Genomic DNA, 27,782 nt, shown 5'->3' with positions numbered 1-27,782 from the left:
TTGCACACTATCTGCCATTTATTGTAGTATTTCTGTTAAGGCTAAAAGTGACCACACCAATGCACGAAAAATGAATCTGTGTTGCTAAATCCCACTTGCAGTTAGTTCTGTTTTTTTTTAGTAATGAGCGCCAGAATGATGAGTTGCACAACCGATTAGCTAATTTTTGACATGTTTAAACATGTTAATTGTTGGACTACATTATCAGTGCTTGTGAGAAAGTGCAATGCCAGCTGAGTACAAACTTTTCTGAATAGAATCAAAACATTATTTTAAATAAAATTGTTACATGTATTTTAAGAAACATTAAATTGCATTGAGGGCAACACAGTGGCACAGGGGTTAACATTACTGCTCCAGCCCTGGGTTAAATTCCTGAGATCTGTGTGAAGTCTGTATGTTCTCCCTGTGCTTGTGTGGGTTTCCTCCAGGTGCTCTGGTTTCCTCCCACAGCCCAAAGACATGCAGGTAGGTTAATTAGCTTGTGGGAAAATGGGCCCTGGTATCAGTTTGTGCATATTTGTAGCACAGAGGAGTTAAGTGCCATGTGTACTTGTACTTTGGAATTCTTATTTACGCTGATCTTTCAGGACAAGCACAGTACAACAGACACCACCACACAATGTAGACAGTACAGTACAAAATGTTAGATATTAAATAGTAATAACCAGAACAATTAATACATTGCAGAAAACAATCATGTGGAAGTGAATAAAACAGTAGTCCAAGTGAAAAGAGCAGAGTACAGAGGTGCATTGCGTTCTGAGGCACTGCGCAGTTACTGTAGCTGCTAAGGATGCACACTGCCCTAGTGTAGAAGCTGTTCTCAAGCCTTGTGTCTGTGTGTGCATTGTGATGGACAAGCATCTCGTCCAGAGAGGTGCATCCTGCCCTTGGCCCCTCATTTGCAGAGATAGGCTCTTGCCCCCCTGAGATCCTGTATTGGCTAAATAAGTTAGAAAATGGCAGATGGATAAATTGCACTGAATCATCACTGTGCCGCTGACCAAGTTCTTTGAAGAGGCCATGGCCTATACCGCCTGCACTTTGAAACGATCTGTTTGGTCTTAAATGTTTCCATCATTCGGCAGGAACAGTTTTAACCAATCATTTCTCAACTTTAACCTTTTTTTTCTGTCCAGTCAGATAACAATAAAACAACAACAATAAAAATAGTGTGTGATGGCATTTGGTATGAAACACGTGATTTATTGTTGTGTTTAACAGCATGAATTCATGAAACTTTGGGGTAAATGTTTAAGAGAAGGTGATTGATTACTCACATCTATTAATTTCATCAGCACCCCTTTATTTGCATTCCTACAAAACATTGGAAATAGCGGCAATTCAAATGAATCATCATACCGTACTTTGGAGCCTTAATTCCAAGTTACTTATTTTTAGATACTACAGTGTCGAATATATACAGAACCTGCTGTATTTTTCTAGAACAATAGCTATGCAGATATGTCCTGCTGGGAAGCATAAGTAATCTCTCAAGACCCACTGGTGGATCATCACTTTTAAAGTGATAATAGTTATCAGGATAGTTCTGACACTTGTGTGGTATTTTTGTATCACAACGTGCCCCAGAGTGGTCAGAGTGGTACAGATCAGCGTTCCCCTGAATGACATGTTGTAGCTGTTGGACTCAAGAGGCCCCACTTGCTCCTACTGCTACCTACTGTTCCACCAACATCACATTTAGCAGCAACCTGATTTTTTTAGAGGTCTCCCATTCCAGTATGAACCAGACCTATCTTCTGAGAATTGGGCCTGGCTAGTACCAGGTTATGAACTCATTAAAAATCCCATGACATACTGTATAGACACAAACAGAAGCAAGGCAACCCCCCCATGCTTAATTTATTGTTATATATTGTTTTTAAACTGTACTTGTACCTATAGCTTTTATATGCATTGAACACTGGTTCATTCAGGCTTTGAGACCTCTAATGCATTAAGTAATTTGATGAAAAGTGTTAAATTCCAAATAGTTTTTGTTTAGCCATTGAACAAAATAAGGGAGCATGACTTTAATAATGCGGACTCGCTTGAAATATTTTGGATGACATCTGTTCATGTGTGTTGCAGGAGAGCTATTCACGTTAGCCGTTCTGGATCGCGAGCAGCAGATGGAGTATGATTTGGTGGTAAAAGCCACGGATGGGGGTGGACGGTCTTGCCAGGCTGATATCATGTTGATGATCCAGGATATGAATGACAACGCCCCCAGATTCTCCAGCGATCACTATGTCGTAACTGTTTTTGATAACACGACAGTGAAAACCCCCATCGCCGTTGTCTATGCTAAAGACCCAGACACTGGTGAGTCCTTGTTCACTTCAGCTTAAAACAGTCCTTTTTGTTTGTGTTCCAAGTAAAGTGAGCACTAGGCTGATAACACTGGCATTGTGCTTTGCATTATATAATGAAGAGCACTGCCAACGTGTTTTTTCCTATCACACATCCTCTTCAATGAAAGGGAACAAATTCTTAAGTCGGCAAATTCTTTTGGTATGATTTTTCCAAAAAATCTCTTATACCACATTCTATTTCTTTGGATTGCAAAGTTTGGTTCTAATTATGCAAACATAATCACTTATTTTTTAAGTGGCAAATGTTTTCATACTTGTGGTTCTAAAACATATTTTATGTTAAAATGAAGCTGCTGCTTTTTTTTTACTTTTCACAAATGTCTTTTTCAAACCACAGATGCGCTCACAGTCTCATTCAGTAGTCTAAAGTACAAAGTCAGGAAATGGGCTGGTCTAGCAATCTAATATCATCTCAAAAATCTGTTCACTGCTTCTGAAATATTTAAATAATTCTGCTTTCTGCTGGTGGCTCATGCGTAGGTGTTTTCTGTATCATCATAAAAAACAAGTGTTTCATGAAGGAACATTATTTAGGCGGAGTGTGGCTGCACCTACAATTGTGCTGCAACTTGTTGGAACTTTCATTTTCCCTCTTTTTAATTTCTTCTGATTTCACTAAATGTTGTTATGCTTTTCCCTACGAACAACATTAAATAGCACAGAAATTGCTTTGTGTGGCACAGCTGGCTTAGGTATTTTCTTCTCTAAGGAGTGCAGTATATTTTAGTGTTCACTCAAGAGCAAATTGCAAGATTTACATGTGCACAGTTTCAAAAAGAAGTTACAGGTTAGGAAACCATTTAACCTTGATGTTACCAGATATTTACAGAGTGTACACAAACTGCCTACTTTCTCATACATGAAATTAGTATTTCATGAAATACTCATTTCAAAGCACATAACTAGAACGCAGTAATGCACAGTCACTTATTTACAATTGTATGCTTCCTGCTCCTGTAATTAAAATGATAGGCATTATTACCTTAATGCCATAAATTACCACGCAGAGGAGATAATCATATGCTGCCTATGAATTAATACATTTCATGAACAGCGGTGCAGTGGTCAGCTGTGCTGCCTCGCAGCACTGGGGGCCATGGGCTCAACATTGGACCTGGGGTGCTGTCTGTGTGGAGTTTACATGTTCTCACATTCACATGGGTTTCATCTGGATGCTGCTGTTTCCTCCCACACTCCAAAACCATACTGATAGGAAAATTGGCCCTAGGTCTGAGTTTGTGCATTTTTGTGTATCTGACCTTGGGCCCGTTGCTTGCCAGGATAGGCTCCAGTTCCCCTATGACCCTAACTTGGAGGAAGCAGTAAGAAAATGGATGGATGAAATACAGGTTAAGGGAAAGATGAGCATGTAGTTATATCTTCTTTGCAAGTTTAAACTTTCTAATATTATTGCCAAATGCAACGCATTGATGTGTGTGTGAACAGAACTGGAATTAGTCATAATTCTTTATGTTAACATGTACTAAAACATTACAGAATGAGTTAATGATATTCTGCAGTCAGTGGCAGAAATACAACATGATCTTACCAACTTTGTGATCCTCATTCATAGACTATAGGGAATAAGGGTTGTTTTCTGTTTTCACATACATGCAATTGTACTGTATAGTGGCACTGCAGGGAAGATATAGTACAAGGATTTACAATTCTGAAAGGAACGGCCAAAACCAACCCTAGATAAGGGCTCACCATGGGCCAAATGGAAACGGAGAAGGAGTGCATTTCAAACTGAAATGGGGAAGAAAATCTTTACACAGACGTCGTTGAAGCTGATTCACTGGTACCCTTCAGGAAATGGCTGGATAAGATCCTTAAGATAACAGCAGCAAGTGATCAACAAAGAATGAACAACCACTTCTTTGTAAGCTTCCTAATGGACAGTATAGACATTAGGTTTCTACTTAGCTTCTTATGTCCTTAAAGAGCGCATGTGTTGAAAGTTCATTTTTGTATTTTTTGACATTTCTTCTGGAAGCTACAAACCACATTTTTCTGCTTTACCATTTTACTTTTATCTTTCAGGCATCAATTCGGAGGTGGTTTACTCTCTCATCGACTCTGATAGCCAGTACTTTTCACTGGATGAATTCTCAGGGATCATCCGTCTTGAAGCACCTCTGACTGACGAATCAAAATCCCCATTTGAGATGAAGGTCCAAGCAACCGACCGGGGACTGCCCCGCCATCTGTTTTCTGTTGCCACGGTCACCGTCAACGTGGTGGACTTAAGTGATTACATACCTGTCTTTCTGAATACCGAGTATGTCGCTGAGATCCCAGAATCCACTGCAATTGGCACAGAAGTGCTGAGTGTCTCAGCGCTGGCAAAAGATGGAGATCAGAACGCAGACATTGTTTATAGCATCATTTCAGGCAATGAGCGCGGGAAATTCTCCATGGATTCAAAAACTGGTAAGGCTGGTCAAAACTCAGCTTTAATTTATTTTGACTATTTTCCAATTAAAACCACTTGCCTCTAACTAAATGGTGTTTTTTTTTAAATTAAAAGCTCACTTTTCCACAATATATTCTGAAAATTAAACTTTTAGTGGAATTGCATTAGTGGAAGAGTGAAACCCTTTTTATTAGTTGTATCCAATAACCCACATCACCCACAAAGTGAACTATTCTATTTTAAATTCCCAAATAGTTTACCCTTGGGTGGTTACATTTCTGTTAAGCTGGTTTCCTGATTTCCAGTTTCCAATCAATTACACTATGTCCACTTGTACAGTTTTGAGAAGAGTTCCTAAAATTGAATTAATTTTGCACATAGTTTTTTGTAAACATATTAGGTATTATTCAGTTTGTCGAACCTAACTTGAAACTTTTTCTTAAAGTTAAAGGATAATTTTTGGGCACAGTTGTGAGTCATAATAACAACTGACCTGCTGGGTCTCTGAGTGATATTATTCATTCTTATTGGCTGACTATAACCTCATGTGAAAAAACAGTTTTTGACAGTTTGGACTGAAACAAAGGTTACTTGGAATTAGCAATTAAAATAGATAGAACTAAGAATAACTTGCAGTTGACATACCCCAGTGTAGTGTTTTTATAAGAATATACCAGCAGATGATCTGTAATATTTCAGCAGTTCCTTGAAGTACCAGTTCAGACTTTTCCTGAAGGCTTCAATTACACATTTACCATGAAATACAGAGTGGAACTAAATATGGTCTCAGAAGGAACGAATGTTTTTGAGACAACTAGAAATTATTCATTTTAATTGTTTGAACCTTGTAGTGTCTAGTTCAGGACCCTGAATAAGACCCATAAGAGATGGTTATTCCATTGCCCTGTGTACACCTGAACAATGTAGGACAGATCTATTCACTCAGTGGTTAAAGCTTTTAAATTTAAAAAAGTTTAAAATGAGCTATGCCCACAATCAGTTTATGTGGTTTGTCTGTTCGGGGTCCAACAATCATACATCCGTGACCTGTTTTTCAATTGTGTAGCTCTTTTATTAACAATACTTCTTCTGTTTTATGAGAGGCAGTATTATACTGTGCATTACAAAGAGCTTTATTTAGGAGTGAATCAAATAATCAGTGCATCATTGCCCTCTTCCTTATATAAACATTTTAAAATCACTACATAACATGTAGAGACTTGAAAGTATTACTAGAAAATGAAATAAATGAACAAATGTATTCATTGTGATTGTACCTATTGCATCAGTGCGTATTTAACTTATTGGCTTTTTATTCTACCTTATAGAAGTCCCACGTCTCTTGAGGGTTCTGTTTTCAAATCTGGCTTTGATCTTTTCTTCTGGGAGGGTTCTGAATTGAGCTGAAGAGTTGAACAGTTTACTTTGAAAGAGTTAAATGTTTGGTACAGCAAAATGCAAAGTCTAATTTCAGATCCTGCTGGGAATACGAATGCATTGCTGTTGTTGGTGGTGGTAGTAAAGTAAGTAGTTGTGGCAGTAGCAGCAATGTTAGTATTAGCACTAGAAATAAAGTGAGCTACGTAAAGAAAGCACAGCCGAATCTCTTTTCCTTCCCGTACTTGTCACACTTTGACATCGGCATAGTACCCACCTGTATGAGTAACATAAGAGTAGTTTTAGCTACTTGAGGAAGATTGCTTTGATCATATTTTATCTGTTCATGGTATAATATAGCCAGCATGACACCTTTATAGAGGTGATATATGATTCTTAGTAATAACACTCATAGTTGTACACAACTATAAAGACATAGCAAATACATAATGTTTTCATGATAATACTTTATTTGTCAGAGTTCAAAGCATGTGTTGGGGGTGGGCTTGGGCTGGGATTAGACCTCAGGTTAAATAACACACTTTATTTCATATAGCACCTTGATGTGTCAGGATGACATTAAGAAGCTTATAGAATGCTGCTCTATGTTGTAGTTGCAATTGTTTTAAATTATTTTCAATTTAACAAATTTGAAGGCTTTCCACAGCAGTGACGGATATGGTTACAGCCTGACACAACTTGTTTTTAAATTGGAAACAGCAACTGTACTGTTTGTCATCTTTTTTACTTGCAGAAGTCTTTACTTACTTTAGAAAAATGTAAACTGGAGCACAAGCATGAAAGCTCCAACAGCTCCTGTTACATGAATATACATTAACAGGATTAAAATGAGTAGTTGGATCTTTTTGATCAAAGGCCGAGACATTTTTTAAGAGAGTTTTTTTGAAGTGGTTTTAGAAAGAAAAATAAGTTAGTTTCCTTCTGGATAGTTTAAAGTGTAAAATTTCTTCAATGGGGAAATATCTGTATATACTGTATAATAGTCAAAGGACGGATATGACTAATATTACTAAACTAAAACAAAAAGTACATTAATCTTGGAAACATCTGTAATTAACATTGAAATAAAAAAAACATTGTTTAAAAAAATTCTTGCTATCTCTGCCACTTTTTACTTCTTAAAACCTGGAATGTTGCATGGAGGAATGAATAGGTTTTGTTTTTTTATGTACAACATTGTTTTATTTTAACGAAGTGTAGATTTGAGACTGGCTGGCAGCCCAGAACCATACACAGACCACTATACATAGTGATCTCAGCAACTGAAAAAAACACCAGTAAGGGTATCAAACAATACCCTTATTACACACACCTAGAATTTAGTGGTGTCTTTTTTCTTGCCCGTTCTGTTGTATTTGTCTGCAGTATTTAACAACATAATGCCAGATGACTCAACAACATTTGAGAAGGTGTTTAGTTAATAAATCTGGGAGTGACAGAATGTGATTTTCATTCAAATTACTTTAACACTAAAGTATATGAATGCCATGGGAAATCTGTGCAAGAACTATAGCAGCCTTCTTTGATGTTAAACCTCTTGAGATGCAATCGTTTAATAATTTGTATATGGAGAAAGTATGTTGCATGAATACAATAGTAATAATTTTGTAATTCCTTTATGTTGCTAATTATAGTTGGCCACTTTGACATTGCATAATCAAATATGTACTGTATTGGCTAAACAAGGGATCAGTTGTATCCAGAACTAAAGAGTATTTAGGAGTGTACCTGCTATGGGCATGATTCATCCTATCATCATATTCCAACCTGAGAATATAATATAAGAATATAAAGCTGGCCTTTGCCAGTGTATTCTGCTTCCTACTTCTGAAACAAATCCATAATAAGCCAACTGTGTGTCACATTTCCAAAAAAAGGAAAAAACCAAAAAAATATTTGGATAAATATTTGGATGCATTTAGTCAAATGATATGGTCAAATAAAGTAGTGCTTTTATACAATGAAACTAATAATACAAATTTCCATTTTGAATTAATCTTTGTCAGATCCTAAAGCAGAGTTTCTTTTTAATTTACTTCTGAATTATAGTGAAGTTGTTATTTCCATGCACAAGCAAGTCGATTTCACGGTGTACCTTTAATAATTTGTGCTTTGTCGTAGGTGATTTGTATGTGAATGGATCCCTGGACTTTGAACAATGCCAGGAATATTACCTCTCGGTTGAAGGTATGAGAGGAAAGTCTTCCTCTCTCAGTGATATCACCACGGTGATCATTAATATCACTGATATCAATGACAACCCGCCAATCTTCAGCCATGGTGATTATAGTGCCGAGGTACCTGAAGATATTGCACTGGGAGAAACTGTTACCCAGGTATGCTTTTTGTGCTTCACAAAAAATTAAACTCAGTCTTTGGTAAGCAAATAGCAATAATAATGTAATGAAAATAAATAATAGGAACCAAGTCATAAAATTGATGTCTAAAGGTTTGTGCATTTGTATTAACCCAAAAATAATTATAACATAACAGGTTTTGGTTTAGATAACATGTCAGTTGTTGTAAATTAAATTTATGTTCTTCAAGTGATGAAGTGTCCAGTGCTTGAGTGTAGACTCCAGCATTGCAGAACTTTAAAGAGAACAGAGGCACACAAACGGACCCGGTTAACTGTACTAGCTGGCTAGAAACTTCCATTCAAACAACCACCTCCAGTTCAGAACCCCGCTAATGAAATGCTCTGTCATTTTTTTGTTTTGCATACAGCATTTTTAGTTGTTAGATGAATTAAAGAAAAACACTGTTTCAAGCACATTAGTTCAGAGAAAGATAATATCACTGATTCCTGCCATTATATTTGTTTTGCACTTTAGCATCCCTGTAACTTCACATTTTGTGTTACAAACTGCTGATAGAACAGGTCAAACGTATTTCTGGTACAAAGCTATAGTGCAAGACCTTTTCTAAAATATAAAAAATATTTTAAACAACAACAATACTTGGACTATAGTAGCAAGATGTCATGAGAATTAGACTCGTTCTCTTTGTTCACTCAGCTGGCAATTCTGTGCTCTTCTTCAAGGTTTCAGCTGATGACCTTGATGGGCCCCTGAACAACCGCATCCAATACTCAATCGTTAGCGGCGATCCATGGCAGCAGTTCAGCATGGACCCAGCCAGCGGGGAGATCCGGGTCATCCGGCACCTGGATCGGGAGGAGGTGAGGTCAAGAAACACTGAGGATCCCCACCACTCAGCCATTTTACCCCTCTTATATGTCTTGTGCTGTGTAGAAGGACACGTATTCTACTGTGCAATGTCCTACTGTCCTACTTTCTTGCTTCAAATCTTCTGTGGCATTACACGGAGGGGTGTTCTGTGTGGAGGCGAGCCCTGGATTAAGGGCGACACGTAGCCGTAACAACCACAGCTGTCCCGGCTAATTAATGACGAGCCACAGCCCTTTAAGACACACTGAGCGCCTCCCCGGAGGGAGGCGCAGGCCCCCACAAGGGGAGAACCTTCCAGGGCCAGTCCCGGAGGCGATTGTAACGCGAGCGTTAGGCCGTCGTTTCTTCTTCCATTTTCTTTTCTTTTTTTTTTCACTTGTCCGGCTGTATATCTTCCACCGGGTCAGGCTAAACTTTTCCTCCACTGTCCCTATCCAGGGCTCCGCTTGCACACTGAACACACCCCCGCATAATGACACACTTCTTTAACCTCTAGTGTCTAGTATGAAAATGAAGACTTTTTAAAATGTTAATGGTCAATTTAAATATTAAGAGCATATAATCTTTTAGATTTTACAAAATACATTGCAGGTAAGTTAAATGTATGTAATCAGGCTTCAGTGGGGCTTAAAACAATTTAAAACCCAGTTTCTAATTTTATCAATTTGGAACACAGACCTAACAAACTGCAGTTGCACGCTGACAGATTTGTTTTTGGTTTTATTTTTTCCCTACAGATCACCCATTATTCTCTGACAGTTCTTGCTGCAGACAGTGGAGAACCTCCACTGTCTAGTGCTGTCCAGGTGACCGTGAAGGTCTCTGATGTCAATGACAATCCTCCTGTGTTCTCCCAACTCAACCACAGCCTGGCTATTCAGGTAACAAAGAGTTATCCATTTGGTGGACACAGGCTTATACTGTCAGAATGTCAGAAGTATGTGTACATTCATAGTTTAAAGGCATACTGCAAGGATTAGTATGAAATAGCCTGAAGAAACCTTGTGATGTAGTATGGTTCCTATTTCATCTTAGTGTTCTTATTTAGCATTTAGCCGCTAAGCTCAGAGATCTACAGTTTTTTTCATTAGGTGGATTTCTCTGATGTTTTAAGAGCAAGCCTTTGAAAGACCACATTTACCTCTAGCGTAATTCATTATGCATTTCAAGGGTGTTTGTCAAGACTGTGTTGCAATTAACAGGCCTCTGCTGCTTTTTGTTCCATTCACAATTCTCAAACTCAGCTTTCAACTGTATTGATTCAGTTGGAAGAATCAGCAAAACGGTTTAATCACTGAGTCCGAATAGTAGAAATAGAATTGATTGGGGAAAACGTTGCCTAAGGAAACTGTTCTTAGTATTTTTCTTCTGAATTATGGGTTGAGTGTTTTAATTATTTAAACCTTTTCTTTGATTTATTTTACTAGGAAACATTATTGGGTCTTAAACTGAAATGTTAAGTGGTTAATGAATTATTCAAGTTTTGGTTTCCTTTTTAGACTCTGTGCTTACAGTATGTCTTGTAAATATAGTGGTTACAATAAGCGACACAAGGTGTAAGCATTATCATCATTTTAACTTGAAAAAGAAAAATGGGTTCTAATCAACATGCAGTTCGTGAAACTGCTCAGGTTTCCTATATTACCCCAAAAAGCAATTGCAGACATTGTCAGACATCCATTTATTTTCCTTTTTCAAAGAAATGTCATTTAGCATATACCGAGGCATTTTCATATTTCTCTTATGACACAGACAGTGACTTGTAAAAAACACTTGAGACGTGTAAAGCATATTTTTCTCTCCAAAGCAAAGGAAAGCAGTAGTACAGTATGTAGGTCAGGCATTGAATTTAGGTTTTGTAGGTGTTTTTCTTCAGATTCAGTGAACAGGAGCTTCCTGGGCAAGTGTAAAACTGAACAGAAACACAACAGAAAGTTATCAGCATATAACCTATTAGGTAATTACAAAATATTACAGAAAAGGGGGGTCTCTTTACAATCATCCCACAAGTGACATATAAAAGTTAATGTTTAGCTATGGTCAGCAGTGAGGAGTTGTGGTCATGGTACTGGGCTAAATGAAAGGTTACAGTATGCTGACTCTGCTGTTGTTTCATTTAGGTTGTTTTTTTTCCACATGAATTATTCCCATAAAATGCCCAGCTGTATAAATGGGTACAAATATAGGTTGCTTCAAATAAAAGTGTCAGCCAAAAAATTAATTAGTGATTACAACAGAACAACACTGTAATTTCACAAAAATAAGTGGCAGAACTTATCAGACCCTAGAATGTGCTTGAGGAGAAAAGGGTTGAACGTTACATTTGCAATTTTTTACTAAAGTACTTAACTGTTAATTGGCAGGAAGGTGATCCAGTTGGCAGCAGCATTTTGCAACTAGTGGTGACTGACAGAGACACACAGCAAAACGGGCCTCCATTCTCCTTCCGAATTGTGTCTGGGAATGAAGGAAAGCATTTTCAAGTTGACCAAGGTGGACGGGTCTCAACTGCTAGTATCCTGAGGAAGAAACTTCGAGAGATGTACCTCCTGGAAGTTCAGGTAAGAAAGTGGCATGGGAAGAGAAACCTTTTTTTCCACTCTTCCACTTCATTACATTAAAAACTGTAAATCAGCTGAATCAAATAGAAAGTACTGTATTTATTTCTCATGGTTATATTGAATGTTTTAGATAAGAGTTCATTTTAATAAGTAAATTATACTGAGTTGTCATTAATCTCTATCTTTTGTGCCTTCTAAAGATAATATGTCATTAAGATTTATATCAATATTTAATTCAATTTATTATACTGAATATTATATTCCAATTCTATATTGAAATTCCCATGAAAATATTTCTAAAAACACTTGCATAAATTCCACAATCTAAAGAATGTTTTCTAGAATTAACCATTGCAAACTTCAAAAGGTGCATGTGAATGCCAAGTAAATGGCGTGCTTATCACATGTCAAAAACTAGCAATTTATTAAAAGCCACACTGTGATTCATTCTCTGCACTTCTCATGCATGATAGCCTGGATCCTGGAGAATCAATGAATAAATAAGCAGAATTCTCAGAAGGATAAATTAGGGTGGAAATGGTGTTTTAAGTGCTAGGTAGGAAAACAAAAAAGTATTTTTTCAATTTCTTTTGGAGATGTGTGTTTTCCAAAAGCAATCACTATCTGTAATCAAAAATATTTTAACTGTCAACAAGGAAGAACTCATACTTACACAGTCTTTTACTATTTCTAACACCGGAGTGGACATATTAGCATATGACTTACTTTCTTTTGTTTTCAGTAAAGTTAGTACTGTTTTGGCTTTTCTACCTTTGTTATGTCATACCTCACAATTAGAACTAAAAATTACCGCCTTATTGTTTATGTAAACAACGAAAATTAACTCAGTTAATCCTTCAGTTATGCATATAAACGTATATGTGAGTTTCAATTGTAACTCGATTTTCCTTGTACCTCCGCAGGTGACAGACAGTGGCTACCCTCCACTTTCCTCTACATGTTTGATAAAACTTAGCGTCACTGAACAGAGCAAATACCCTCCCTCTGCTGTGCCGCTGGAGGTCTTTATAACCACAGTGGACAAGGTATTTGTGGGCAGTGTTATTGGAAACATCCACGCAGCTGACCGAGATCTCCATGATGTCCTCTCCTATAAATTGATTTCAGAATCGGCAATCAAGAAGCGCTTTGAGGTCGACACTGCGAATGGAAAAATCACAGTAAAAGATGTCTTGGAACCGGGACAGTACATACTGAATGTGACCATCTCTGATGGGAAGTTCACTACCCGGACTGCAGTTCAAGTTCATGTCTGGGGTGCCACTCAGCAGGTCCTGGATCAGGGGATCACACTCCGCCTCGATCAGATGACGCCAGAGGCGTTTATTAGAGACCACTGGTGGAACCTGCAGCACTTTCTGGGGGACATGTTCAACATTCAAAGCAAGAGGATCCACGTTGCCAGTCTCCAGCATGATCAAAACTCTGAATTCCTGGACGTGCTCCTGGTCTGGAGACAGCATGGTAGCTTGTCACCCTTGTCCAGAGAGAAGCTCTCGAGTATAGTCCCAGGCATTAAGGATTCTCTCGGTATCAGTATAATGGAGGTCAATCATGGTTCTTGCATGGAACCTGGGTGCCCATCACGAGATTGTAAGTCCACTGTCCGCATGTCTAAGGAGACCAACTCGACCTACACGACAGAAAGCACAAGCTTCATAACCCCTCAGCACTCATGGGAGATAGTGTGCTCATGTAATGGTATGGGAATTTTTTTTTTGTGCAATCCCAGTTTACCTGCAGGATGATAGACATATTGAGGAAAGGGAGCATGTGTACTGTACTTTAAAAAAAATGTTTTCACAATATCAGCTGCCACAATTTGGTAGTTCCAACTACAAATACAGGAAAAGGCAAATAATAGACGTAAAGGTCTTTTGACTTTGACTTATTGTTTAATGTTATATGTAAAATTGAGTGGGGATTTTGTGTTTCTATCAGCATCTTTGGGTGTTAGCAAAGTGTTTATTATTCATTGTTTATTATCACACATCGTTACTAAAATTTTGAAATCATGATTTATAACTTGTTGTTGTAGGAGTACAAGTAACGATCATAGCACTTGAATATTTCCAGGGACTTTTGTATCCTGAAGTAGTAAATTAAGATACTCTGTGACTGAGCAATTACCCTAAGTGGAGATGAGGTCACATTCCAGATACTAATATAGAAAAAGGCACAAAACAGTTAAATGCTACATATAGAAAGGAATCAGAGTGCAGAATGTAAAACATTAAGCTCATAGTACCAGATATAATAGTATAAATCGTAATGACTTGATAGACTTGTTTCAAAGGTGACGTTGCCACTGTTACAACTCCTAGAGTCCATTAAACCATTGATCGTAATTGTACTAGTTAATGTCAAGTACAGTAGTGTTATTTCCAGGGTGGCTTCTAGCATTGTTTAAGTTGCACATTCATGTTTCTCTATGTAAAAAAATAACAAATCAAATGATGTTTCATGTTCTGTGTCTCAGAATCAGCAATTATGTTCAATGGAAACAGCTTCCTTAAATACCATTACCACGAGGACGCTGAGAATAGTAAGCTGAAGCTGACTCTTCGTATCAAAACCTATCAGCAGCACGGGCTTGTCATGACAACCAATGGAACGCATGTAGGATCATTGGAGGTAATAATCTTTCTTAATCATTTATCTTGATCATTGATCATTGATTTCTTGATGTTTCTTTCTGATGTTCCGTGTCTAAAATAATACTAACAAATAATTTTATAAATAACATGAAACAATTCTTTTCCTCATTTAATTTCCTTTACCAAAGACAGACTGCCCTCAATGACATAGTTGAAAACTGATTGATAGATAGATAAGACTTTATTGATCCCGAAGAGGAAACTGATGAATTAATGACATAAAGTAATCACCTTAATGACATAATTTTATCATGTTTTCTTCGTCAGGGTTATAAAAATCAAAATCACTATGCACCTTTTAATCCACTATTCCACCTTTCTTCTTTTCCAAGTTAAAAAAAAAACAGTGTACAAATACAACATTTTTTTGCACCACAACTGTGTTAACATCAATTTCTTATAACCTGTCTGCTGCATTAATCATCACTTTTTCTTATTTATCTTGTGATTGAATACATTTTTTCTCCACAAATTCTTCTTTCCTATGCATTCAGGTTAAACACTTTTGTGAATCATCTTGTTCCAGGCTTGAAGTTGGATAAGATTTTCCCATAGTTTGATCCTTGGGATTTTATTTTATAATCTGACATGACATCTACAAAGTTTCTATCATGTTCTCAGTGTGTGGGCATCCCATAAAGCCACTACCCACTTAAAACTACTCATGCTTTTCTTGTGAAATTTTAACTTAGGTTGTTTCATCTTTTCACCACACCTAAATACTCTGACAGCTTTAGATAGAAAACCATAGTAACCTGCAATTTAAACAAGGAAAAAAACTTGTTTTTGTTGGAAAACCTGAAAACTGGATACTTATAAGTTTAGCATGTAATATCATGCTCAGTAGATGAGTAAGAGCACATAATTGTTTGTTTATGTATGTAGTGTTGTGTAAAATGTTTCACTGAGGAGTTTCTTAAATCAGGGTAAAGTGACTTCCAATATTTCAGTCACAAATTAATCTCGGTAAGTACGCATGAACTACTTTCAGCTGATGAAATGCATGTGCTTTCACAATACAATGATCCTGAGTTCATGCTCTCTTGAAAAGATGAACAGGCTTTTGTTAGCAAGGTACTGTATGCAGCTGTGCAAATCTATGGTGGGAGGTGTCATTTGCAGGTAGTAACTAATAGGTAATATTGATTCATATCATCTTTTTTCAATGTAGAAAAGAAAAGATGTGGTTAGAGTCTATTTGGTTTAAGTGCCTGGTCTTTCAACAGAAACTTCAAAGGCATCAGTATAGTAGGTTTTTGTTCATTAGATTCAGTTTGCCATTTGTCATTAGTGTGCTTAAGCACTTCTGTGTACTGTAGTCTTATCTTAGAATGGGAGAGCATGTCAGGGTTTCCTTTCTCTGACAACTGTGGTGTTTCACTGCCAGCGATATCTGGTACAGTATCAGTGGTATGGTATCAAAGAATGGCCACCGTCCGAGACACCCCAATTCACAACACCTCGCTGAGGCGGCCAAAGAAGGGGTGTTGTCCAAGTGTGACGGTATGCTCAGTATACACTCAGTACACACAAATATATTAGACATATAGGTCAGAGTGGAGAGCTGTCAGTATGCAAGCTGCAAAAGAACAAATGGAGTATAATTCCACCTGAAAAGACAAAAAAAAACTCTTTGGCTGTGAAGCCCTCTTCACACCTGATTTTATAGATATACAGTACTGTGCATCAGAATGTGTAAATGTGTGTGGGTGTTGTATATCCTTAATAAGAGAAACTGCCACCTGAGCTTATATTACACGACAATTATACTGTATATCAGCTGCCTAAGCCTGAGGGCAAACAATTATTGTCCCTGCTTCAACAAGCTTTCCTCATTTTTAGAAGATGCTTTCTCCAACACAGAAAACAGCAGTAAATACTGCTGTTCCTTTTCCAAAAGGGCTGCTGTATTTATTTTGTATTTAAACTATTGATGCTATGAAAGAGGTGCAGCATTGTTTTTATCTGTTCTAGATTTGGAAAAGGATACAATATTGCTTGGTGTGGATATATTTGGAAGGATTGCAAGGTTATTCATGATGTGTGTAAAATGCTTGATAAGAGGAATTATTGCTCATCAACATATTGGTAATCAGTACTGGTAATCATACTGTTTGCCTATAGATACTTCTATTATCATGATATTATTCCTTTAATTATGAAAATCAATTAATGTTTTTTTATTTGTTAGAACAAATAGTAATGGCAATGCATGGTCATCAGATTTAACAATAAGTTATTTTAGGGATATGTCAGGATAAAGGAACAAGCTCAAATTCATTTGGTTTGCAGTAGATGACATACTGTATTACTCAAGAATAAGATATACTCTATATAAGATGTTCGTACATTTTAGAAAAGATCATAAACTACCAAAAATGGGGAAGAAGCAGTCTTAAGAGCAGGAATTTATTTTCAATTTTGTTAATCTATTCTTTCTCTGTGATTTTACGTCTGGTGAAAGTTTAGTATAGTTACACTTTTTTGTAGTTTGCGGTTAGAAAAACTAGTTTTAGTATTTCAGAATCTGTGTACTTGGGAAATGTCAAACTAATCAAATACAAGGCATTCAAAGCAAAATCCTTGACTTTTGCAGGCTGTGCGTTAAGGTCTTTCGTGTTCAAACTGATTGACCCTTTTAAAAACATTTTAAAGGAAATTCTTAAGCAGGACATGTATTTCTGAACACTTGACAATATGTTTCTTGTTCTCTTAGTGTCCTTAACTATGTGGATAAAAAATACATTTTACAAAATAGCTCTTGAAATGATTGTTTCATTGTCCCTTACAATCTCCCGTTAAGTCATGTACATTACAATGAACTCTGAAGAGGGCTGATTTACTGTGTGGGCTTCTTCCTGCCTCCATGAAGGTTATCTGTGACATGGAGACTGGGCACATTCCTTAGTATGTCAAAGAACATAATTGTCCCAGGAACAGAAGCAAAGAATGCAAGAAAGTGCTGTATCTATGAAGAAATCCTATAATACACTATTTATAAAAGGTACCATCTGAAATCTAGTCATTAACGGGGAACATGGATGCTGAAGAAGATGTGTTCCATAACAATGAGAGATATTTACACTACAATTTACATCTCAGGGAGTGACAGATGTATAACTCTTATATAATATACGTCTCTGTGGAGCTTGTCCTTTTCTAAACAGATGGAATCTTTGGTCATTATGTAAAGGATAAAACAAAACAATCCATTTCCTTTTAATGGCACTAACAGCTGGCATCATATCCACTTAGCTAAGGTTATCTGTGGCCAATATATTTGTATTTCCATAATGCCATAGTAGGCCTTTGGAAATTGTTTTCCTTATCAACTCGTGAGATAAAAATGCCCTAAATCCCCAAAATTTTCACAATGCCAAAAATGTTAACAGTTTTCAAATCTAATATTTTACATGTTCAGCCCATATTGCTTACAAATAATGAAGTGGAGTAATGTGAGGATAACATGGAACACTTGCACTCTTAAGTAATAAGTATTAAATATTTGCAGGAGGGGATGTCTGCCAATTTCATGTTCATACCATTTAAAGCAGATGCACTGTATGTACATCAGATGGCTCCCTTCTTTCTGTAGAGGATGTTCTAAGACAAATCTTTACGAGATCAGTAAGTCAACTGCAGATCAAAACACATCAGTATGTCCCTGCAGCTTAATTTCCCAGCCATGCCTTGTCGTTAAAGCTGTTGTCTTGATGAGGGTCACAACAGAGTAAATCACAGGGCTCAGACTGTGTCTGAGGACACCCCTGAACGGGATACCCATCTAACGGGGCACAGAGGGAATACCTTATTTCGGAAAACTAGTCAAACCCAATCAGAATGTCTTTGGAAGGTGGGAGGAAAGCACTTAATTAATCTTCCTGAACATGGAGAGAGCATGCAAATGCAACCTGCCACATTCCTGTGTCCCCCCTGCTTTTCCTTCCCTTACATAATTCTCAGAAGGCTTTTATAGCAATATATATATATATTGAAATTTCCACATACTCATGAAATATAAGTAGAAATAGAAATACAGTCATTGGCAAAAATTTACTTTAAAATCAAAATCTGAAAAGTAAACACTATAAGTCATGTTCCAATATAAATACAAATTATTTTATAGACTCATATCTTAAATAAATCTATTTGGTTGATGTAAAAATGTTATTTTAATAATAATTATAATGGACTATTTTTAACAAAAACATAACATTGTTAAAAAATGAAATCATTAATAGCATGATTTGAATACATATTTGTCTATGAGGTCAGAACATGTATTCTTTAATCAAATGGAATATTATGTCCTACACAATAGCTGAAAAAGCTGTACTTTAATAGTAATTGTTTATCATATATTATCTTAAGATAATTGTTAGTAATTAATTATTCTAGTGTATTGGTATTTCATTTGTAAGTTTAAGCACATGTGTTGCAAAAACATCATCTAGGATAAGCCTGGGAGCATGTCAAAGCAAAAACAAAAATTTTATTATTATTTAAACACAAAGACTTGAAACAGCAATTACCTGAAATCACATACTAGTCTGACAAGTGTGTAATGACATGGTGTTGATCTCTTCTGCTTATTCTGTCAGTGAAACTGCATTAGTAACGTCTGCCTGAACGTCCATTTTAAACAGAAACAGTCAGTCTGATGCAACAGGTTCAAGTCAAGTCCAGTTCAAAAGGACCAGAATGTTGAGTAAACCTTCAATTTCACCAAACAGATAGCACTAAAAAATGATGTCAATTTTCTTTTAGTTTTATACTTGCTTCTTAACATCTATTTTTAAAGCTTAACACAGTCGCAGGGCACTTACAATAGCAATGGCCTGCTGTCTAGGTTGTTAGGTGTCCCTGAATCATCACAGGAGTGAGCCCTGTTATGGACTGACACCTCATCTAGGATGTTTTCTGCCTTGCGACCATTGTCCGCTGGGTTAGATTAAGGTTGACTGTGGCTCTGTGGTGGGTATTGAAAAAGGATTGAAGGAAACTTATCTCAAAGGCCTACCTCAGGACTGATACAAAGTACAGATCTGAATCATTTAAATAGCACCACCTTTGCCGTTCAATCAATTAATAGTTGTCCATGGATCTACGGTGTATATGTTATGTACATGTATACACATATACTTTGTATCCACTCATTTCTTTCTTAAAGCATATATATTAAATCCACACACACACAAAAATATATTTATATATATTTGTTCCTGCAGATTGTTGACAAGGAGCTCAAATTTAAGTACAGCTGTGGGAATGGCCTTCCCGGAGTTCTGGGTGTGAGGAATGTCCCCATTTCAGATGGCCGCTGGCACCAGGTCCTTCTGGAGGTGAACAGCACTGTGCTGCGGGTAACTCTGGACAAGCTGCACTCCTCAGCCATCACGCTGACTGAGCCCTGCAGCCTGCTCCGGGGCAAGAGCCCACTGGTCTTCGGTGGGCCAGTCCTGCCCGCCCCAGTGGACACACCTGCCCGGGGGTTCAAGGGCTGCCTGGACGCCCTGGAGCTCAACGGAGAAGCCATAAGGACAGGTGTGGGAGGTGATGCACTCATGGGCGGAGTAAGAAGGGTGACTGGAATCTATCAGTGCTGCTCCCCGACAGAAAGCTGTTCCTTTGAACCGTGTCAGAATGGAGGAACCTGCATGACTCAATCTAATGGAGGTGAGACAGTGAGATGAGTATACCTGGACGTTTAACTGTTAGTATGTCCTCTGTAGAAAATCCACACTTTCGGTCAGGTTTGTTTGTGAGAAAGGCGCAGTGAGTTAATTATGCATGCGTACAGGAATTGCTCACTCACAAAAGCCGTAGTCAATTCAAAGTACAAGCCGGGACTTTCCCATTTAACTAGTCAAGCAGTTACACAAAAACAAGCACAGATGAGGAAGCATTTCCTGAGGAGTGATACCGCCCCAAGGGAGTAGTTAACATGTTTGTGCGATAAGGCATTAAGGCAAAGATATCACCGAACAAAGACAGCTTATTTACAACCCCAGATATCCACTCCCCACTAGTCCTTGAGCATTATTTTTAAATCCAGCACAATTTCAGCTCCGCAAATCCTCTTTGACAACTTCTGTTACTCCTCAAGCACTTTCTCTACTAATAGAGAAGCTATTAGCTCCAAGATGCTTTTAACCCTTTCCATCACCTTACATAGGACACATTCCCATTTTTGAATGGCTAACTGTACTATATCATACTATACTATACTTTTTACTTTTCAACATCTATATTTTTGCTGCTGTTGCTTGCAAAATGCTGTAATTATATACTGGCATGTACATCTAAAGAGGCTGTGTTAATCTGCTTATTATAACTGTCCAAAAACTGTCTGTGGTTAGCAATTTAAAATATGTTCTTCACTTTTTAGAACTAATATCACAGCACTGACACATAAATACATTTAAGTAATAGGATATTTTTCAGTAAACGTGAGTGCCCATAACATCTTTTTGGTCAAAGGCTAAAAAGTTATATCTCTCCTGCTGCAACTTAATTAAGTCATTTGAGGCCACTTTCAGTTTACTGTTAATCCACGCACACAAGCACATAACTAAACCAGCTATTACTTGACAACTTTTAACTTTTAATACAGGGTAATACAGCCCACAGCCACAGGTGTCATGCTCTACTGAAACAACTATCTTAGTTGCAAATTTGTGTTTTTTTGAGTCCAGCAAAAATATAATAATGAATATATACCAATCCTAACCGTATTATCGTAAGAACAAAGTCACTTGTAGCACAACTGGAAGGTGGGGTGAGCTAGAATACATTTAACAGTCCTATTTTTAAGTTAAAACTGAAAAGATTGTTTGTTTCCACCTTTTCGTGGTATAACAGATTTATAATGTAACCAGATTGGATTATGTACTGCTTTGACAAACCATTCAAATGCTTCTAAGAAAACTACTTCCCATGTAACTCCTTTCTGTAGTCTCTAGAAAAACGAAATTGTTCTCTAGGGTCATTAATGCTGCTATTAAGTGAGAATTCAAAGCCGTGCCTCAGGTATAAGGAAATGTTAATCAACTGGGAAAAGATGGCAAACTGTGACTCATACCAAGTGTAAACAGCATTTTAAAGTCAAATATGGAAGACACACTGCTTTGATGTTTTGTCTCTTTTTTTGTTTGTGTTTCAAGAGTTCCAGTGTAGCTGCCCTCCACAGTACTTTGGCTCTCGTTGCGAGGCAGATAATGATCCCTGTCAGTCTCAGCCATGCGCAAATGGAGGTGTCTGTGTGGCGGAAGGTCAAGGTTACATCTGCCACTGCCCAGAGCAAAACACAGGAAGCAGGTGGGACACGTATAAGTTTGGATTTAAAAACAATCCCCAATTCTGCTTAATTATGCTGTAGGATGCTGTGCAGAGATGGTGTTGTCTCACCAGTGCAACTCGTTTAACCTTTGAAAATGCATTTTAAAAGGCATTTATATAGATGAAAGGGTAACATTTTATTTCATTTGAGAAAGTGCACTTATCAGGAGAAAGTAGTTTTTTTTTTGCACCCCAGTGTTTATTTATAATTCCGCCTTTTCCATATTAAATTGATACTGTTAATATGCTTGTTTTATTTGAGTGTCACTTCTAAATTGTCAGAAGTTGACACTTCTTGTTGGGTTAATTGGAGAGTTTGCTTTTGCTACCAAGTACCAGCAGTTCTTTTTTAGCTGGATTTTCAAATGTTTTACTTACAAAAGAAGGATAGCGACTGGTCATTTTACATAGAGAAAAATATTTTCTAATTTGTTTGCATAGCTATAGGAACAGAGTTTAGTAATTACTGTATTATAACTCATAATTTCACTCTTTTTATTTAACTTAATTATCCTGAAACTTGAGATGGTCAGACACATAACAACAGTATAAATCCTTTTTCTGGGAGGTTAATTGTCCTGGTTTTAGAGGCTCTGTAGTGATTATTTTATTTTTTGCCAGCTATTTTAGTCTACATCAACATGAATGTCTTGAATAACGGTGGATTCCACGTGCAGTGAAAGAAAAATGATTTTGAAAATGTCACATGAAGAGGCTCATTTCAGAATTGCTTTAGAAATGTAATTTTATTCACTTCTTAAAAACTGTCATACTGCACAAAATCTAAGATGTAGATACTAAAAGACACCAAACCAACCATCTTTATTTGTTGGTTTATTTACAGGTGTGAAAGTCACATAGATGTGTGCTCTCCAAATCCGTGCGAGGCAGGTTTTGAATGTAAGGTATCTGCAGGCGAGCCGCCAAGGCACGAATGTGTGAATTCCCTGCCAGTGATATCCGACAGACTGGGAGTGAGAGAAATTATTGAAATCTGTGCTGCCTTGTTGGGGGTCCTCCTGCTGGTTGGAGCTTTCATCTTCCTACGCAAGCGCTACCTCCAGAGGAGGAAGCACAAGCCCATAAGCACGCAGAATTCAAACGGTTACTTCCACCCGAAAGTGGCCAAGAGCCTAGTGGGAGATACCCAGGAGGTGCCTCCGATTGAAATGAACATAATGGCTGAGCCCCACAATAACCTTGACCAAGACAACCCGCTGAAGACCCGTGGCCAAAATGAATTCAGCACAGTTGGCGGGGGTCCGAATCAGAAAGTGAGAGGGGCTGTGGTCTGCAGTGTGGCTCCAAACCTCCCCCCACCCCCTCCTTCCAGCTCTGATAACGAATCCGTCCTGAAAAACAACTGGGAGCTGGACTATGATGGTGAGCTCACACCGTTACTAATTCCTGCATGTTTCTAGGTTTTCCCCCATGCCATTTAATTTATGTGAGAAAATGAAAAAGTCCTTGGGACTTGGTAGACAAAGTTAGAGTTTAAACTTGTACAACAATATATGACCTTCACGCTTGAGGCATAAAATCGTGAAAACATACACATACAATTCAGAAGTAAAACATCCAACATTAGATTTTTTTCACATTTCCTGTATATACTAATGAACGCTTTTTTTGAACAGGAGTCCAAGATAGTCAAAAGAAGAAGAATCTCAAACCTGTTTGCGACCATGTCAATGCAAAACACATAGTGTTTGTAAAAGATACATTACAGATGGTAGAATAATTCCTTATCTTTTGTTTTCCCAGGTAGTGGGCAAAAGGAAAATATTTGAATGTCTTAAATAGTATTTTTTAAATGCGATTCTTATTATAAAGCTATTATTGTCCTTGGTATAATTGGGGTGGAAAACTTATATTTATAAATGTGCTATTGGCAGTAAATCAAACATGTATAGCAACGATTTCTTACTTTCTATGTTTAGAAAACGACCGTATCAGCTCTCTTTTCCTTCGCAGTTTATCCTGGAGACAACGACTACTACTGCCCCCCATCAGCCAGGGAGTTTCCTCAGTTCGACATAGTGGAAGACTCCTACCCTGCGGTGCCCTCCATGGACCCCAGAAGGGCAGCTCGTTTCGGGGGCTTCCCCTTCCCCCTCGAGCGCTATGACCGACGGGCCCCCCTGCCCCCTTGCTACAGCAACCAGAACCTGGATGACTTTCTCGGGCCTGACGGGTTGCCCCTTCCGGCCCCCCAGTGTCTGAATGAATACACTGCCATCAGCTACTACCCTACGGAGCACGTGCAAGGTCTCGAGAACGTGTCTGGGAATGGTTACCGCAGACTGAACATGCGCCTCAGTGTGGCACAGCCCTCCTACGCAGACTGCAATACCCTGCCACACACAGGGGCTCCTCTGCGCACCCCCAGGACGTACGAGGGATCCGACATGGTAGAGAGTGACTACGGGAGCTGTGAGGAGGTCATGTTTTAACGTCCCACTGAACAGTCACAGGCTCGTGATCTGCTCGTTTAACACCCTTTCCAGGGCATGTTCAGCAGCTGGCAAGAACATGCTGTCTTCGTGCCACCTGACGCATTTCAGAACTGAGTGGAATTTTGCTTCGAGGACAAGGTAAATAAACATGGCTTTTTGGAAACGGCGAGACTGTTTTAACTCACAGTCTCGGCTGAATCGGCGGGCCAAGGAGCTGCTCACTGGCTGCTAGAACCATCAGTGCCATGGCTGTAAAGCACGTCAGTAACAAAGTATTACTCTTGCAATCAGCATGTCCCTGGAGGATTATACAGATGTCCCTTCGATTTAACGGACTCTAACAAAAATTGGGAGTTAGCTGAGGGAGGTTGAGGGCCCTGTCTGAACTGGCCCACACCCACAGACAGACAGCTGCCTTTCGGCGATTCCACAGATTTGTTTGTACATGTCTCCTTACGTAAGATGTCTGTCTTTGCTTTGCCGACGTTTCTGCTGCTCCACTTGCAGCTGGCTTCTCTATGACAGCGCATTGCTGCACTTTCTCGGCTGAGCGCTGCTTTTTCTCTTCAAACAATGCAAGTTCTGCCATTGACCGTTATAAGGCAAGCGAGGGAAAACGAACAAGCAAAGAAAAACAGTGTCCTTTACTCTTAATTCCTCATCATTTCCGTGATTTTCCTAATCAAGTTGCAAAACAGCCATTCAAGAAGGTGAGAGAGAAAGACAGCACTCAATTTTATGCCTAATTTAGTGAGAAAAATATGATTGAGGGTATACCAGACTATAGAAAAAAAACACAACTTCTTCCCTCTGCAGTACAGTACATTTATATTATGCACTTATTTCTATATTGTCTCAGACAGTTGTATTTTATTTATGTTGTCTTGTATCCTGTTGATGTGAATTGTAGAAATGCTGATATATTGCATCGCCCCAAGAAGCCACAGTATGACTGACATAACGGCTATATTTACTTTGTTACACTTAAAGCCAAAACTGTTTACTGAATATCCTTCTTTATTTCTTGGAAATTAAATTGTGTCTCAAGACTTGGTAATACATTAGGGGTAAGATTTGTTTTTTGTGCAGCTCATTATGTTTTATGATTTTTCTTTTGGTTTGTTTAGCTGGTTTTTGATACAGTCCAAAAGAAAAGAAAAGTAACCCCCCCCCCCCCCACCTCAAAATAAAAAACAAAACCGGAGCCTGATATATTTTATCATGCCTGCCTGATCTGGGCTCCATTTTCACACATCTCAGGATCTTTCACATTGGTAAAATCTTTCACATCTTTCCCACAGGCCACTAAAGGAATAGAAAGTTTCTGGAATCTTATGCAATATGGCAACTGCCTACCATCGCACAAAGAAGCACTGGCACATATTGGACCAAACAAATAGTTCTTGTTTAGCTTCAGACCACCACCCCCACTTCAGACTGCATATAGGATCATCCATTAATCCATTACAGGCATAGGCTAATGTGAGGCCAACGTTTGCTGAAGTGAGACACAATAACTACAGTTTCATTCCTCCAATATACAGTATGATTCAGTTCGGTTACTGAAAACCATAACGTGCATTGCCTTTTTGATGTATATGAATACAGTACTTAGTAATTTAGACTAGGACTATAACAAAAAATGATCAAGGCAAACTCATTTGATTAAAATATATTAAAAGTATTGTTACGTCATTTGTAAAAGAAATATATAAACTGTCTGTTTCTACATTATATTTCTAAACATGGTAGATATACAGTCCTTTTGAGAGAAGAATTGCATGTAAAACGAAGAACAGAGGCTGGCACCTCTTAAGAAAACCTCTCCAAACGTTGCAGCAGTGATCAAATGTTTTCTGACTGCCATGGGTCCTTAGTCCATTGTTTTTAAAAGTGTAGAATTTCTTTTGCTGCTAAAATTCAGATGGACTTGTGTAAAGAAACACTACATAAAGCCAAGTGAACAGAACTCTCAGTGAGGAGCTGGCTGTGAATGCAAAAAAAGGTGTAAAAGTATTTTGGAAATGGCATGAAAATTGGGTTTCTGTGGTTATTTAAGACTGGAATATTAGTTTTTATAGACTGTTTCACATGTATCAATTGATGTGAAACCGTGGGCAAAATGAACAAGAATGTCTGATGATCATTTAACGCACTGAGTGAAAGGACATTTGAATTTTGCGCATGCAGATGCCCTCTGAGAAAGGCCTACACTGCCAAACAGGTATTCACCTAAGATAAGATCACTTTATTGCAACCGGCAACCTTCCAGCCATGGGCACAGATCCACTGTATCACCCAGCCACTACACTGCCCGATTGATGCACTTTCGTTAGCATCAATCAAATGACCGACAAAGCAAAATCCCCCAAACCAACAACAAACACAAAACAGATTTTCACAATGGGCATAATAAAGACTATGCTAAAACAATATGTCCCACCATTCACTTGGCCCAATTCTCAGCAGTCCCATTCTTCAGTGTTAGTATAACAGACCACGTACAATTGTGTATCCTTCCTAAGCCATGAAAACTGTTCTTTTCACGGCCTGTAAATGTGCAGTAGGATAAATGGTCAACTTTGTTAAATAGATACGGTCAGTCCTTACCGTTGTGGAATTGGGAATGCTAGATTTATAATTTATTGCATGTATGAAAGGATATACATAAGTATATTTGGGTTTTATCTGAAAGGCTTGCTGCTTTGAGGGTGGAATTCAGTTTAGACAGGGGTGTTGGGGGCAAATTAATGATTTTCTTAACAGCTCTAGGAGGTAAATGTCTGTAACTGCAGGTGATAGTGATTTGCCGTTTTTTTCTGTGTTCTACAGTGTAAAGAAACTACATAAAGCCATTGTTAAAGATGTACGCAGTTGTCCAGTGAGTTGTTCTGAACGAAACTTGTTTAAAATGTATTTGTATCTTAAAATGGGGTTACCCATATTTTAAGAAAAAAAGTTGTTTCTCTGTGAGAGAATTGTATCATTTTTTGTTAAAAATAATGAATAAACTTGTTTTATTTTATTACACAGAAGAATTCAGTGGCTTTTGTTAAAAAAATAAGACTTTTTTATATAAATAATATAAATATATATAAATAAGTAAAAATGTATTTATATGAATTTTATTGGAGTTTATTCTGGGGATTAATGATAATTTATTTAGTCCAAAAGACAGAATCAAACCACGGCCAAAAAGGAAACAAAACATTGGTCATTTCCATCCAAAAGAATTACAGAACTTAAAGTGAGCAACTTGCACTTTATAATAGAGTCCACCAGAGGGCGACAAAATAACTTTGCACTTCAGAAAAATGTAGATTCTAATAGATACGATACGATTACAAAATCTTACTTTTTAACACT

At 37.8% G+C, this 27,782-nt stretch overlaps 1 protein-coding gene and 1 long non-coding RNA gene across 3 annotated transcripts in view; one reads left to right on the top strand and one right to left on the bottom strand.

Moving 5' to 3' along the window:
* fat2 (FAT atypical cadherin 2) overlaps nucleotides 1–27,454 on the top strand; it is a 59,247-nt gene extending 31,793 nt beyond the window's left edge. For both annotated transcript variants that reach the window (XM_088604580.1, XM_088604581.1), the window contains exons 13-24: nucleotides 2,095–2,328; nucleotides 4,422–4,811; nucleotides 8,314–8,528; nucleotides 9,236–9,373; nucleotides 10,121–10,264; nucleotides 11,747–11,944; nucleotides 12,868–13,666; nucleotides 14,445–14,599; nucleotides 19,851–20,298; nucleotides 21,786–21,939; nucleotides 22,805–23,343; nucleotides 23,935–27,454. In XM_088604580.1, the coding sequence (XP_088460706.1) occupies nucleotides 2,095–2,328; nucleotides 4,422–4,811; nucleotides 8,314–8,528; nucleotides 9,236–9,373; nucleotides 10,121–10,264; nucleotides 11,747–11,944; nucleotides 12,868–13,666; nucleotides 14,445–14,599; nucleotides 19,851–20,298; nucleotides 21,786–21,939; nucleotides 22,805–23,343; nucleotides 23,935–24,413 (3,893 nt within the window). In that variant the 3' untranslated portion in view covers nucleotides 24,414–27,454. The remainder of the gene's footprint in view (nucleotides 1–2,094; nucleotides 2,329–4,421; nucleotides 4,812–8,313; nucleotides 8,529–9,235; nucleotides 9,374–10,120; nucleotides 10,265–11,746; nucleotides 11,945–12,867; nucleotides 13,667–14,444; nucleotides 14,600–19,850; nucleotides 20,299–21,785; nucleotides 21,940–22,804; nucleotides 23,344–23,934) is intronic.
* On the bottom strand, nucleotides 11,048–11,822 carry LOC148650589 (uncharacterized). Its single transcript, XR_015926157.1, has 2 exons — nucleotides 11,734–11,822; nucleotides 11,048–11,295 (listed from the first exon to the last, which is right to left on the bottom strand). It is a non-coding gene; the product is annotated as an uncharacterized LOC148650589 (long non-coding RNA).
* Nucleotides 27,455–27,782: the final 328 nt, after the last annotated feature.

The sequence above is a fragment of the Lepisosteus platostomus genome, chromosome 13, assembly GCF_059453375.1.
Source record: "Lepisosteus platostomus isolate fLepPlt1 chromosome 13, fLepPlt1.hap1, whole genome shotgun sequence".
Classification (NCBI taxonomy): Eukaryota; Metazoa; Chordata; class Actinopteri; order Semionotiformes; family Lepisosteidae; genus Lepisosteus; species Lepisosteus platostomus.
The sequence above is the reverse complement of the archived record's forward strand: the minus strand, read 5'-3'. Positions and strand labels throughout refer to the sequence as shown.